Source organism: Nelumbo lutea, chromosome 6 (assembly GCF_056320005.1).
Source record: "Nelumbo lutea isolate HS-2025 chromosome 6, American lotus-T2T, whole genome shotgun sequence".
Classification (NCBI taxonomy): Eukaryota; Viridiplantae; Streptophyta; class Magnoliopsida; order Proteales; family Nelumbonaceae; genus Nelumbo; species Nelumbo lutea.
Window position 1 is genome coordinate 10,765,070 of NC_142689.1, and position 14,582 is coordinate 10,779,651.

General features: G+C 35.5%; 1 protein-coding gene across 1 annotated transcript; it reads right to left on the bottom strand.

The window, feature by feature from the left end:
- Positions 1–8,424: 8,424 nt before the first annotated feature.
- Positions 8,425–10,441, bottom strand: LOC148847296 (uncharacterized). Its single transcript, XM_088950146.1, has 5 exons — positions 9,898–10,441; positions 9,390–9,511; positions 9,241–9,281; positions 9,058–9,156; positions 8,425–8,833 (listed from the first exon to the last, which is right to left on the bottom strand). Exons 1-5 carry the CDS (start codon positions 10,391–10,393, stop codon positions 8,653–8,655), a joined length of 939 nt encoding a protein of 312 aa, XP_088806272.1. The 5' UTR covers positions 10,394–10,441; the 3' UTR covers positions 8,425–8,652.
- Between the last annotated feature and the right edge of the window lie 4,141 nt (positions 10,442–14,582).

Here is a 14,582-nt window from a genome sequence, read left to right on the forward strand (position 1 = left end):
TAAAACATAACTGATTTTTTTTTTTTTAGAATAAATCATCATCATCATCATCATCATCTAAGCCTTGTCCCAACTATATGATGTTGGTTACATGAGTTGTGTTTCACCATTCCATTCTCTTAAGCTATGTTTTGTTTGAAGGAAAAAACAGGAAAAGGAAGAAAAATATAGGAAAACCTTTACAAACCTTGCATAGGTTTCTCTATATATGTTTCCCTTCATTTCCCTACCTTTTCCTTCAAACCAAACATAACCTTAGTGTCATATTAATTAAATTACAGGCACTTGAAACCGGAATTATACATTATCAAAACCTAGAATAGAAAGAGAAAGATTGGTAAGAGAAGTGAAGAGCAGACTTGAGCACTTATATTGTTTAGATGGAGATTCTCATTCAACACTATTTTCTGTAGCTGTGCTCTAGGGACCATTGCTGAAAAAAATGAAAATTAAACTTAAAAATACATTCTTAAAATTATTTTTTTTCACAAAAATTTAAAAAAATGAAAATTACATTTATTGAGTATATATGATCATAAAATAAATTCGTGCATGTGTTGAAGTATGACATGTGTGGAAGCAAGGCTTAATTAAAGTAGTACCAATAGGTATAGTAGCGTATCCTATATCGATTTTCAAGGTAACTGATGCTCTGAATAGAAAAGGTTGGATGAATTTCATTATTAATCCAGATGAGAGTGCCATCAAAACCTATCCCTACCAAAAAAATAAGTTATAGTATGGAAAATAAAAAAAAATGGAAAAAATATAGATGGACCTACTTTATGCATCAATGCCTGCCCGTGAATTAGCATCAATTCCGAATTGGAACATAAAGTGCTCATTAAACAGGATTCATGTTTCATAATTTCATATAGCGGATCCTATCAATGAAACAAAGCTTGATGATGATGATGATGATGATGATGATCTTGTTATTATTGAAATATGTCATATTTAATTACCCACTTAACCCTCTTAAATCCATAAATTCATCCAAAACTGCAAATGCAAATATGTACAGCGCAAATAAAGTACAAATTTGAGACTAGACTTCAAATAAAATCCAGATAATCCAACAGGTAAAAGCTAATACAAGTTTGACTAAACTTCAGCTCAATTTGAAAAGAGTATAAATACAAATATGTATAATGTAAAGCCATACAAAATACAAGGTTTTACATTCTATATATTTGTATCTGTACTCTCCCAAACTCAAATTTGACGGGTACAAATTCTCAACCGACATTCACCAACAATATGAATATCATGCGGCAATATCATAGAAGAACAGGGCCCTCTTGGTACTGGGTAATAAAACAGTTCGGCCAGCATGTTGAATGGTGGCCATTTCAATTGATGAAATAAATACCAACCCTTCGCTCTCAGTCTCAACCACATAGGTTGTCCTGTGACATTCATTCTTTTATTTATATATGGTCCAGTGTCTCCCCTATAGGGTTGAGGGGGGCCAAAACTTAAAAAACATGGATAGGGGAGGGGAAAAGCTAAAAAAACATGGATAAGAAGTCAAAATATAAGTGAAATTTAAATGAATTTTATGCGAATGAAGGCATAGGGGGGAATGACTCCCCTCCGGCACCCCTGGATGATTGTCACTAAAATATGAACCCCGGGAGGAGTGTTGGGTGGGTGGGGGGAAGCAACGTTATCATCTGATCCATTTAGGGAAGCTAGGTTACAGCTTTGAAATTTTAATCTTTATATCCATCACCATTGAATAGTGCATTTGCCTAGATAATAATTTAAGGATGGATAATATAGCACTGAGTAGCATGGAATGACAAACTAGGATTCATGTAGCGGCCCAATATGGTTGTGAGCTGTGAAAAAGGTTAGATGATGACAACTACAAAAATCTCTCCTATCGATGGATGTTCCATTAACTTGGCTGGTTATGGTGGAATTATGCTAGCATGTAAGAATCATAGGGCATAGGAAAACCTCAGTTTATCAAGAGCGCTAAGGTCATTAAGAGGGACCAGGGGTCATAAAGTGGTGCAAGAGGGTTCCATCTTTCATGCTCACAATTCATTCTCATAGCATAAAGTCTATAATGTTTTTCACATGCTTTCATTTGTCTAATCATAAATAGTAAATTAAAACGGAGGAATTATAAGCAAGGTTGGTAAGAAAATTTAGAACATGCCGAATTTCGATCATCCCTATGACCATTTACATGCTTCTCCAAACAGCCTTTTCAAATAATTTCTTCAAAGCAGCTGAAGTCAAATGGGCCTAAAATTTAGGGTTTAAGGTGTAATGTGTTTAGAATTTATGGTTTAAGATGAAAGGTGAGAAAATATTTGGCTCCTACCTGATTGGAGAACATGGTCTGATCATATACATTTTGTATGTTATTAAGGTTTAAAGTATAGGGTATTTAGAATTTAGAGTTTAGGTGTTTAGGATTTAGAATCTAGGGCTTAAAGATGAAAATTAATAGGTCGTTGGATGCTTTTGTCCAATCATATATGCTTGGAACAAGCAATGCACCAGTCAAGCATAAATCAGTATTTTGTCACATGTCCCTTAAACACAATAGGTTTCAGTTAAAAAACATTATGTGCTTACTTGATGGTTTGCCAAATAACAGCTCATTTTAAATACATTTGATGTCTATTCAAATGGAGACGGGATTCATTAATCGCAACACTTACAGCTGTGCATTTAGAACATCTCTATATTTATATCTTTTGATTTATATATCGGGAGATATTCCCAATCCAGGGCCGCAAGTATTGTGAGGATTGAATCTAGATTCATTCACACCATTTGTTTAGATTTTGTTAATTTAGGAAGGTGATTAGTATCATGATTGGTTTTGTTAAAACACTGCCACATCAGCAAAATTAATATATTTTTGCTGATATAGCAGTTTATTTTTTATTGAAAAATAAAGCCATACACGCTGGCAAACATCCACCGAGGGTTTGCACGTGTCTAAGAATGGAGCTGGTACTCCTCAATTTCCAACAAATGTAGCTATAAATGGTGTCTGTTTATCTGAATTCAAAATCATTCCCCTTAAAGAGTGATCAGAATTCAAATTAGTATAATTGGATCAAATATAGATTAACTCATAAGGTTGCATTTGGAAATGATGCAAATATGTAAAGTATAAAACGGTTCATATATATTATAAAGTTGGGTTAGTTTTGCAATGACAAATTTACCTTTTTATCAAACAGACTTTTAGCTGTAATGGATGCAAACATGAATTTTAATAAAACATATGTGTTTATTTATTTATTTATTTTTCAATCAAAAGCCCACTTGAATGCAAATTTACTTCTTTTTCATTGATGTACTTTTACAACTTATTATCAATGTAAATATACATTGGTTCGTCATTTGTCAATACATAAATGTAATGTTGCCAAACACAAGTAAAACTGAACCAGAGTGCAAATTTACCCTGAACCGGGATTTACACTCCATTTGCCTTGTTTCCAAACACAGCCTAAAGAATCCATTATAATCTGATTTTGAATGTTTTTTTACTGGTCATTGGTTCAAGATTCATAAAATTTATTTTTAATATATTTTATTCATGATAATATCAAAATCATTCTTGATTTATTTCATTAATAATGCATTATTCTTATCATTTTCAGTTTAATTCATTAGTGCTATTCGGATTGCATTTGAACCCCAATATAAATTCATATAATAAGATTCAATTCAAATCCGAATAAAGGAATCAAATTTGGGTGTACCTTTTATCCAATGTATTCTACAAAAGCTACCCTGATCCCTCAATCCCCTCTCTGCAAGAGCATGAGCCACCTGATTTGCAGAGCGTTTAACAAAGGAAAAGGAAATATCAAAAGTGACTCAAAGGAACACACTTGGAAAAGCTGGGGGATTAGATTGGCACCTCACAAGTGTCACATAGTACCTCCCACCTGTGTATTGGGAACATCTCTCCATGACAAGTATGGGAGATGTTTCCGATGCATGCTGAGATGTGCATGTGGGACACTGATGGGACACATCTTATCTCAATAGCTGGTTACATATTGGGTGTCCCTATAAATTTTACATATATATATGAAAAACATTTCCAATGTGCAGCTGGATGTCATATGTACATAGTTTATACTTGCAGGAGATCTGGTTTGACTCATTGGTTGAAGTTGCACAATCGGATCCAGTCTAAGGAATGCTAGCTAGCCCACTCACTATGACTCACTCGTCTGCCTCAATGAGTTATTACAATCTCTTTCCAGCCCTATTTAATGGCCTCCTAACTACATTGAGTATCTAGAAAATACATGATCTTTTCTTAACCCCAGCCAACACTAAAAAATCATCATCATCATCATCATCATCATCTAAGTTTTGTCCCAAATATATGGGGTTGGTTATATGATATTGTTTCGCCATTCAGTTTTGTTTAGTGACATATAAATTATTAAATTATGAGCCCTTAAATCATTTCTTACTATATAAGGAATTCTTATAATTTATGAAATATTTTATTTATTTATGAAGTTATTAATTTTATCTATAATTTATATTTTTATTATCTTCCTATTACATCATGAATTGATCCAAACAGCTGAACTACTGACCTGTCACTCAGAGTGGAAAGTGATTTTGGGTCATTTTTAAAAACATTGTATCACATAACCACATGGGTGGCATGATCCCACAATGGTCCAAAACATATGACTTCATGCATTACAAGATTAGTGAGTTGGGCAGGTTAAATAATATCTTATAAATATTTAAAAAAATTGGAAATAAGATTGCCCACAAAGTTGAGCTACAGGGCCAATTAAGAGTGAACAGACATAAAAGGCTGAAATAACTATGAATAAGCAATAAAAAAACACAAGAAATGCACACTTTAATAGATTGTATGAAGAGATAAATTATAATCAACAATACGGGAATTTTAGAACATTTAGATATCATATGATACATTAAACAATGCTTGAGCTTCCAATCTATTAAAAATTCATTACAAGACACATTAAATTGTTTTTAGATCAATAATTTTAATAGATCATTTATAGATCCATCTTACAATTCTTTATAATAATGAAAATAATTTAAAAAATCTAAAATATTTTTTTTTCTAAATTTTGGTTTTTCCCAAAAGTCTAAGAAAAATCCATTTTTGACATAAATAATTGTTAGATCAATGAGTTTAATGGATCATTGATAGAACCACCATATAGTTCTATCCTGCCTTGGACATCATTTCAAACAAAAATATATTTTATTCTTTTTTGGATTTTTCCAATTTTTTTTGAGAAAAATCCATATATCTAACAAGTTTGGACTGCTGGTGTGATTGAATATATATGTTGGCGACCCAATTTGCGGATAGCCTATAAAACCATAAAAAATTTTGGATGAAAACTTAATAGCAATTCTTTGACTTATGCTGGTGGTATAAGCTTTCAAACGACAAAAGGATCATTTTCATTTATACCACTTGCCCAGGCATTTGGATATCGATACAATACACTCTATAGCAGTGTATTGAGATAGTTTGGTGATTACATAAAAAACCATTTACAACACCTGACAGAAAAAAAAAATACCTATTACAAGTTGAAGGAGCTAGAAAAGCCAAGGGCAGACTAAAAATGATTTTGTGAAAGTAACAAGAAATGATTTAAATTAAACATAGTTTAACAATAGATATGGCGCTAAACTCTGAACAAATGAAATAGCAAAACAGGATTCAGGTAGACAACCCCATATAGTAGGGACAAACCTTAGATGATAGTAATGATGAAATAGAAATATAATCATGTTATCTTCAAACTAATTAAAATAAAGTAGTAATGAGTATTTTCTACCTATGGTCATTCTAAGCTTTTAACCTTCATGTACCAGAAATTCTAAAAATAAGGGCTCATTTTGTTTTTAGTCGGAATAGGAATTGAAACCCCTAGGAACACGAATTGGAATTTGAGTCAGCTGGAATGGGATTCTTATTCCCAAAGGAGGAGAGAGAATGGCCACTTCCTCAAATAAAAGAATGCCACTCCACCAGAAATGGGAATGCAATGATGATTCCGTCCAACCAAACGATGATACCAATTTAATTCTGATTCTAGATCCCAATTCCCACAAACCAAATAGCCCGTAAGTTCAGAGAGAGAGAGATGGCGAAGGCCGTGAACCCAGGTCAGTAAAGCCCTATAGGTTTTACCTGGGAAGGCCCCGAATATGTCTGGGATGACCCACCCTGGCCCGATTCTGAGCCCTATTTGCACTTTCGCTGTGTTTACCCCATGGAATATCCGAATATCCTCATCTGGTACATCTTTATTACAATTTACAGAATTTGATGGCCCGGGAACCCCAATAAAATACAAATTAGATAATCCTAATAGCATTCTTTCGAGATCACCTGGCCCCAACTCTCTCTCTCTCCCCAATTTAGCAGTAAAACATCAACATTTTTTAGTCTTCAAAATCAATTTCAAACGGCCAAGGAAGTAGGCTGGATTGAGTGTCAAGACCAACTTGTTTGTTGATACATTTGTTCATGAACGCATGAAACAATATGCTGATGGACTGTGAATGTTTGGGAGACTTGGTAATTGGGCCGAACAGTTTGGATTCCAGAGACTACTTGGACTACTCCCATTTAGAATTGGGAGGGAAACAAATAAATTTCACCTCGTTGGGTGGAAGTTTTGATATTTAGTAAGATTACACACTTATGTATAGTGCAAATAAAAGATTTAGAAATACAATATACACTCTTCCCAAACTGACCCTTAATTAATGTAGAATTTTCTTATCAAAAGAGAAAAAAGCATTAATGTATATACCTAACAATCTCTCTCTCTCTCTAGCCACCTCTTTGAACCTTGTACTTTGTATAGTGCAAATACAAACATGTAATGTAGGATTTCATAATATCTTATACCTAACAATCTCTCTCTCTCTCTCTAGTCACCTCTTTGAACCTTGTATTTTGTATAGTGCAAATACAAACATGTAGAGTGCAAACTCAGTCTTTGGTCATTTGCCAATTACATGAGTGTTAAGGCACGCAGACACTTTGTATCTATATAATTATAAGTTTTTGAGTTCAACGGACATGTGAACATACCAGTCTTGAGGAGAGCAGCAGGATATTTTGTCACATGATTTTACAAATCAGAAGTTCATCAAAACATGTTAAAGGCCTGCATAGATATACCGTGTTGATACTTTTAAAGAAATAGGAAACGAAATTAGCACAGCAAGTTGGAGAGTTGGAAAAGTAGGCAGAGCGGACATCTAGTAATAGCTAGACAATCTCAAAACAGTAGGAGTTCATATCTCAACAAGCTGGGAAACCGGACAAAGGACCAACCAATACAAGCAATGAAAGCATCATTTGTAGGCCAGTGCTTTTTTGGGGTCACCTTACACAACGAACAGGACTGATTGCGACCATGTACCAGATGGTTGGATGGAAGACGCCTTTGGCAAGTTCTAAACTGTTGAATACTCATTTGCTTCCTCAAGCCGTTGAAGCCAAATGCCACATGTTGGTGCTCTAGATTAAAAAAAGAAAAAAAAATTCAGATCTAACACATATAGTGGTAAAATATATAGTGGGGTTAGGGGTGGATCTAAAGCAAGCTATTCCAACTCAACTCATGGAAAGCTCGATCTAAATCCCCGTGTTGAACTCAAACCAAGTTGAGTTCATATTTTCTAGCTTAAATCGAACTCGAATCTTACACTTTTCAGCTGAACTTGGCTCATATTCACCCGTAAGTTGGATCGTTGAAGCAGTTAGGTTAAACAGAGTATAATATCAGCATATAATACAGTAATGGCTTGCAACCACCCAGCTTGCGTTCCAACCTGAAATTCTTACCTAATTCATGACTAAATCAGTTTATGCTGTTCTGAGGACATGTCGATGCTTAAATCTGCATCCACATGCTATTACACTGTGTTTGGTTTGATAGAAAATAAGAGAGAAAGAGAAAGTTAGGAGAAGTTGTTTCATAATTTTGTGAAACTCTTTAAGAACTTTCCCTAACTTTATGTTTCTCTTATTTCTATCAAATACAAAGCCTTAAATTCTGAAAAAATAAAATAAAAGATTTGGGTTTAACTTCAAAATGACAAGGGATGCAATAAATTTATTTTGATTTATGCAGTATATTGTGATTTTTTTTTCGTTCAGTGTTATTCTACTTCTACAACTCATAAATAGTAGCTTGGGATGTGCTGGCTTCTACTTTCTCATATTTTGCCTTGGCACTCCCACAAGTCTCAATTAAAGTTTATCTTAGCAAAACACTAATCCACTTTTGCATACAGAAGTAATAAAGTAAAAAAAAAGCCTTTATAACAGCCAGAATCCTTGTCAGTTTCAAAGAAGAAGGCAATACACCTTTCTATAGTCATGTGACATTGCATATGACATTTTTGAGCCCTGAACTAACCAGCTCTATTTTTTTTATTGCATGGATTAAATTTGACAGAGTAGGCCAAAAATCTGGCCATCTACAACAAGGGAGCTAGCCTCTTTCTTAAGTCAGTACATAAAATTGGGCTTATTGAAAATCTTAACTGCTGGAGCAAGTCTCTCATCCAATTGAAACTGACTCATCTCATCTAACTGAACTTTCTCTATCCTTCCATAATCAACCTTTACATTTTTACTTTCTGGTTATTTCCATCCAAGAAAGTCTCCAAAGCATCATAATGTCCATAGCCATGAAACAGCACCTTAATAGGATTCTCATTATCCTGTGCATACTCCTGACCATAAATTGCAATGTTTATCAAGCTACCTGAACTTCTATCTCTCATGAAGACAGATATTGGCGTCCTGCATCCACAGAACAAAATTGATTTCCCAATATTTCAGTTAAGAAATCAGAATTTATTCTGAGAGTCTTAAGTAAGAAAAGTTGGGGAGGGGGCTAAGACTATATATATATATATAGGAATTTTACTTTAGAATCATGGTAGAAAACTACTAAATTTCCTTCAGAGTATTCAACAGCCCCTGAAGTCCAAGTTACTTCTAAAATTCTGTAGGTTTAAACTAACCTGAGGACATGAGAAGCCATCAGCAACTCAGGTTCTCCTCCCCATGAATTGGGTTGCTGAATACTTTTAACATAGGCATCAAAATCTCCTTCAACAAACCTGAACATGGAAAAGGGACTAAATCACATTAATACTGTAACCCAATTGAAGTAACATCTTCAGCCAAATAGACTAAAATCTCACCATTCAATTTCTTTTCTCCTTTTTAACAGTTCATCCGCTACCTGCAAAATAATTCAGTAACCCAAATACTATGTTATTTCCTGTTCCCTCAAGAGCACTCAATTTTGGACTTTGAATTATGCAAGAACATTAACAATCAAAGCACTCACTCGAGCTCTCAAGCCATCAGCGAGTTCTCTCTGACGGGTTTCATCAGGAGCTTCTTCTCCACTTTTCAAACAAGCCCCATGAGCCACTGCTCTAAACAGACATCGACCATCAGCTAATACCCCTGTAATGACCTAGATATTAGTCTCATGCCAATATAAAAACTCAAAACTTTACATATGTGTATCAAAATAAATCAAAGAAAACCTCATGCTTGAGGTTTTGTAGCATTCAGTAAAAAAAGAGAGGAAATACCCATAAAATTCAGACTCTGGCTCATCAAATTGGGGAAAAAAATAAACAATCCATCAATTTTTATTTGAAAAAAATATAAAAAAAAAAAGAAAAATCAATTAATTAGTTCAAGAATTTCTTGAATTAGATGCAATCAATTATTGATTAAGGAATATTTCAATCATGAATATTATCAGAAATTAAGTTAAATAGATCGTATGCATTCAATAAGTTCATTCTAACAATAACAAAGACAGAGTAAGGAGGACGACTAACCAGTCACCCTGTAATCAATTAAAGAGGTATCCTCTCCATTCAATCTTATTTCAGCATTTTCCAGTTCACTGCAAGCACCATCATCAACAGGCGCACTCAGACTTTCCCTACAGCAATCCAATGGTGCAAGGCAGTTACAGACCCCAAAAAGAAGCCATGCCGAATCGGAGCCGTGCAACCATCTGGCCGGACGGACGTCCAAAGCCACATTCCAGGACCCTTCTCCTTTGTGTACATACTGAAAAGCTGGTCTCAAAGTGCTATCACTCCGAGCACGGCCACCGGATGGAAGAATAGCGTGCCATATCGAAGCAGTTCCGTTGCCAATGCCACTGAGGCGACATTCGCTAGAGTGGTGGCGCCGCCAGTGATCAACGCCGCTGCAACTGATTGGAGAGATTGACCTTTCGGTGAACCGATGATGTATAGCCACCTGGGCATAAGATAACGCCGAAAGAGTCCAAGGCTTGGGACGCAGACACAACACCCCGAGCATCACCAGAGTCTAAGCACTTGCTGCCATTAACTTTGTTCTTCGGAAATCAGATTGGGGAGGGCTACACCCAAGCATTTTAAAGAGCCGGATTTCTTGTTTTAGCTTTTATTAGGTAGGGCATAATCAGCAGGGAGAAGGGAAGAGCGATTCTGCTTTTTTTTTTTTCCTATTGTTATTTTAATGAAAAATAGCTGGTCAAGAATCAAGATGTATTTTGTATTTGAAAATGACGAAACTAGCCTTATCTATCATGATAATTAGTTTATTATTTGTAAACCATTTTTGTTAACTAATAATAATGTAGCTAAATCCCAAGGTGATTTTCACGTGTGCGGCCTGCAAAAGCTTTTCGCCTGCCATGTGTTCTTTGAAATCCGTTCCTACCAATAGAAGCTATCGATGGGTCCGGGTCTATCCGATATAACCGAACCGATTTTACCGGTTCTGGTTCTGAGTTTTATTCCCCGATTATAATCGAGTTGGTTCTTATTTCCAATTTTGCATTCCCATTAATTATGTATTTAATATCATATAAGTTTCATAAGTAATTAAAGGTATCAAATATGTATATTGATAGTTGATACCCTATTTTAATCCTTGATGATAGAAAATTTTAGGCATCAAAATCTTAATGGATCAAGTATAATTTGCATGATTAATAATTGAGTCAATTGGGGATCAGTTTTATAGAACCAATAGGGTCCGGTTTAGGCCGGGTCAGTTTTATAATCCACCCTGTCCCGAACCAGACCCGACAACCCTTTGACAGATCTTCGCCTGTTCCTATGAAATTGGAAATTGGAATCAGGCAATCAATTGATACTTTATGTGCTCGTCGGCACGACATATATCCCAGAAAATGAGAAAATATAGTTGGTTTGAAGGGTACTATCGTCTTTCCGTGATATGAAGAAGAAGAAGTAGTTGAGCAAAAATCCAATAATGTGGTGTCATAATTAGCTTAATAGCAGTCGTGGACTCGTGGTAGGTCGTACGGTGGTGGAGATGGTGACGATTGCTAAGTTTGTAGAATGTAGACTGCAACGTAAGGGCTGACGTGGATTAAGCTGTGCGTAGTAAAACGAGGAGCCTACGACCCTTTTTTACGCCGCTTGTCTCTTTTCGACTTTTCCAAAACGGCCGCCCCACCCAACGGTGTAGAATAGAGCTGAGTGAGGCGTTACGTCCATCTCCACCTCAGCTGTGTCCTTCAGGCCCTAGTACGAGAGAATATCACCATTGAACAAGGAATATACTCATACCCGTATCTTAATGGCTGAAACAGCTGAACCAAATCGCATTTTAGGCTTGGAAGGAGTATAAATACAAACATATAGAGTGAAAAACCATGTATTTTGTATGTATTTATAAATGTGCATATTTGTATTTGTACCGATGTTTTAAAAACCTACTTGGAGGTGGAACCATTTTTGTCTCTGGGTCATTGGTTTGACCGGCCGGTTCGAACAGTTCAGGTCGTGCTATATCAATGCATATATGTATGTATGTATGTATAACAAATATTAAAATTTGTAATTTGAGGCCAAAAAAGTTTTTTTCACAAAAATAGCGGGACAAGGCACCTTAGGCCCCTTAGGATGCATAGATTTCGAAAAGTTGCCTAAAATAAAAAAATAAAAAAATAAAAAAAAAATCACCTCAAGCGAACATTGAAATGCAAGTTATGGACTCTAAAAGTTTGCATGCATTGAATGTGCAACTTGGAACCTAATCACCAAGTCAACAGGTCAATGTCGAACGGTTTTTTACCATTTGGTGGGTCTTGACTGAATCAAACCTGAAAACCTAGCCAAGTGATGGTTCGAACGGTCGGGTCAACATCGGGTTGAAAAACATTGATTTATACTCCTTCCAAATTGAGCCTTAGGCTGTTTTTGGTTGCAAAGCAAATTTATTTGCACTGATGCAAAACCATGGTAGTGCAAATAATTTTGGTGTAAGTTATGATTTATTTTTATTTCAAATTTTACTTTATTGTTTGATTGCAACACAATGAAGTAAAATAAGAATGGAAGCAGAATAAAATACAACCCAAAACAAAATTAAATCAGAATTTACATTTTTTTTCATTTGCACTCCTATGCATTTGTACTAATGCAAATAAAATTACACTGCAACCAAACACAGCCTTAAAGAAAAAAATGAGTTCAAATCAGCCCCCCACAACGTTCCACACCGCATCCCAATGATGATTGGAAACATTTTCCCAATGATGACATCATCATTTCTGGTATATCATCGGGAGATATTCCCAATACACGGCGGAGATGTGCTGTGGGACATTGTGGGGGGCTGATTTGATCTCGAAAAAAAATAACAGGATTCTTCACTTTAGTGTTTCACGAGCTTGCCACATCAGAATAGTCATGTTTGGCATTTTTTTATTTTTTAATGAAAATGTTGCTGCACGGGCGATTCTTGAATCATCAAAGTTGAGTATTCTTGAATCTCCTTGGTGATCTAGGTGATCTGACTGACATATTAAAATTTGGAAAAACTGACATGTCATACGGTTGTTATTGTAAATATATTATAATAATAAGTCAAAAATCATGCAATCAGTCTGCATCTATGATAAACACAACTTTTTTTGTGCTTGTTTTCAAAAAAAAAAAAAAAAAAGGTTGACATGAAATACTTATGAATCTAAAACACTCTGTAAAATGAAACGCCTGCCAAACACCCTCTAAGTCATTTAAGGAGACAGTTAAGAAATATTTTCTTATTTTATTACTTTACTCGGTAAGATAAAGACATAATAAGTTGTTCAGTTGAGAGAAAATTTATTGTGATGCTGCTGCATGAAAGAAGAATGCAGGCAGAGGCAGGAATTTGATATGCTCAGCTCAAGCATGATTCACTAAGTATATTATATTGGTTCTTGGGCTTTGACCATTTTTCTTTCTCTTTTTCTGAATTTTAAAACACAGCTTGAGTGAATAGAGAAGGATAGAAAGGGAAGTCTTGCAGTCTGCACTCTGCACTCTGCAGCATCAGCAGACAAAACTCATCCACATCCTGCACAAAATCCCGTTTTCCACATCTCACCTACCATGAATAAGGTGAGACGGATCATGCCACCGTGAATGCAACGCACAGCATGAGACAGACAGTCATACACACACCTACCTACCAACCTTGAAGGATGAAATTGTATGAAAACAAGACCAACCTTTAGTAAATGGTCAGAATCATACTATTTAGCTTCAGCACTCTCAATATCAGTGTTGTTACAGTTGAACCGGTGACTGTTCATCTTCATCCAATGACTTTTCCAAGTCCCGGTTAAACCGGTTAAATGTGTTTTTTTGTGAGATCAGATGGTCATCACGCTGCACAAAGCGCCCCGCACGTGCCCCCAGCCATGTTAAATGTTCCCAATGCACATCAGTGATGTGATGTGGGGCACCATGCAAATTCATAGGAGGTCCACTGACCTTATTACAAGAAGAGAGCCTGCAGTTGCATGGGTTTGATCCCTCATCTCACATCCAGAGAGATAATATTACAAATAAGAAATAAAATATTAATATAATATATCCCATATCAGTAATCATAGAAACGTATCATAGAGATATCAACGGACCAGGTTTGAATTGGACCCCATTCAAATCAATATCAATTTAGACAAATTGGATAGACCAATAAGACATTGAATTGGACCAGTCCAGACTTACTGGTCCAAAATAACAATCCAAACTCCAAACATTGAATTGAACTGGTCCAAAATAGTTCAAACTTCAAAGTACACACCGGATTTGATTGGACCTATCCATCCGGACTCATATTAGACCAGATTAGATTGGACTAATTGACACCCCTACGCATGGATACACCAATATGAAGTTTGTGGGGTTTTGGGAGTTTGGATTGATAGAAGGCGTCTCTCATGCTAGTATACGCACCAATACACAATTGTTAGAAACTTGGTACCGGGCATACCAATATTAAATATTTTGATCCTTTGACTGAAAGCTAAGCATTTGATGCCCTGCTCTCCCAGTTGGAACATCAAAAGTATTTGACACCGTATAAAGGAGTAACATGCATATATATTGGGCTAAGGGGCACGACATACCCACTAATACAGACCTTTTTTTGAAACTTTTTATACTAATTTATGTTTCTTAGTTTTTATTAATATATAATACGCAAAACATGTGTTAAC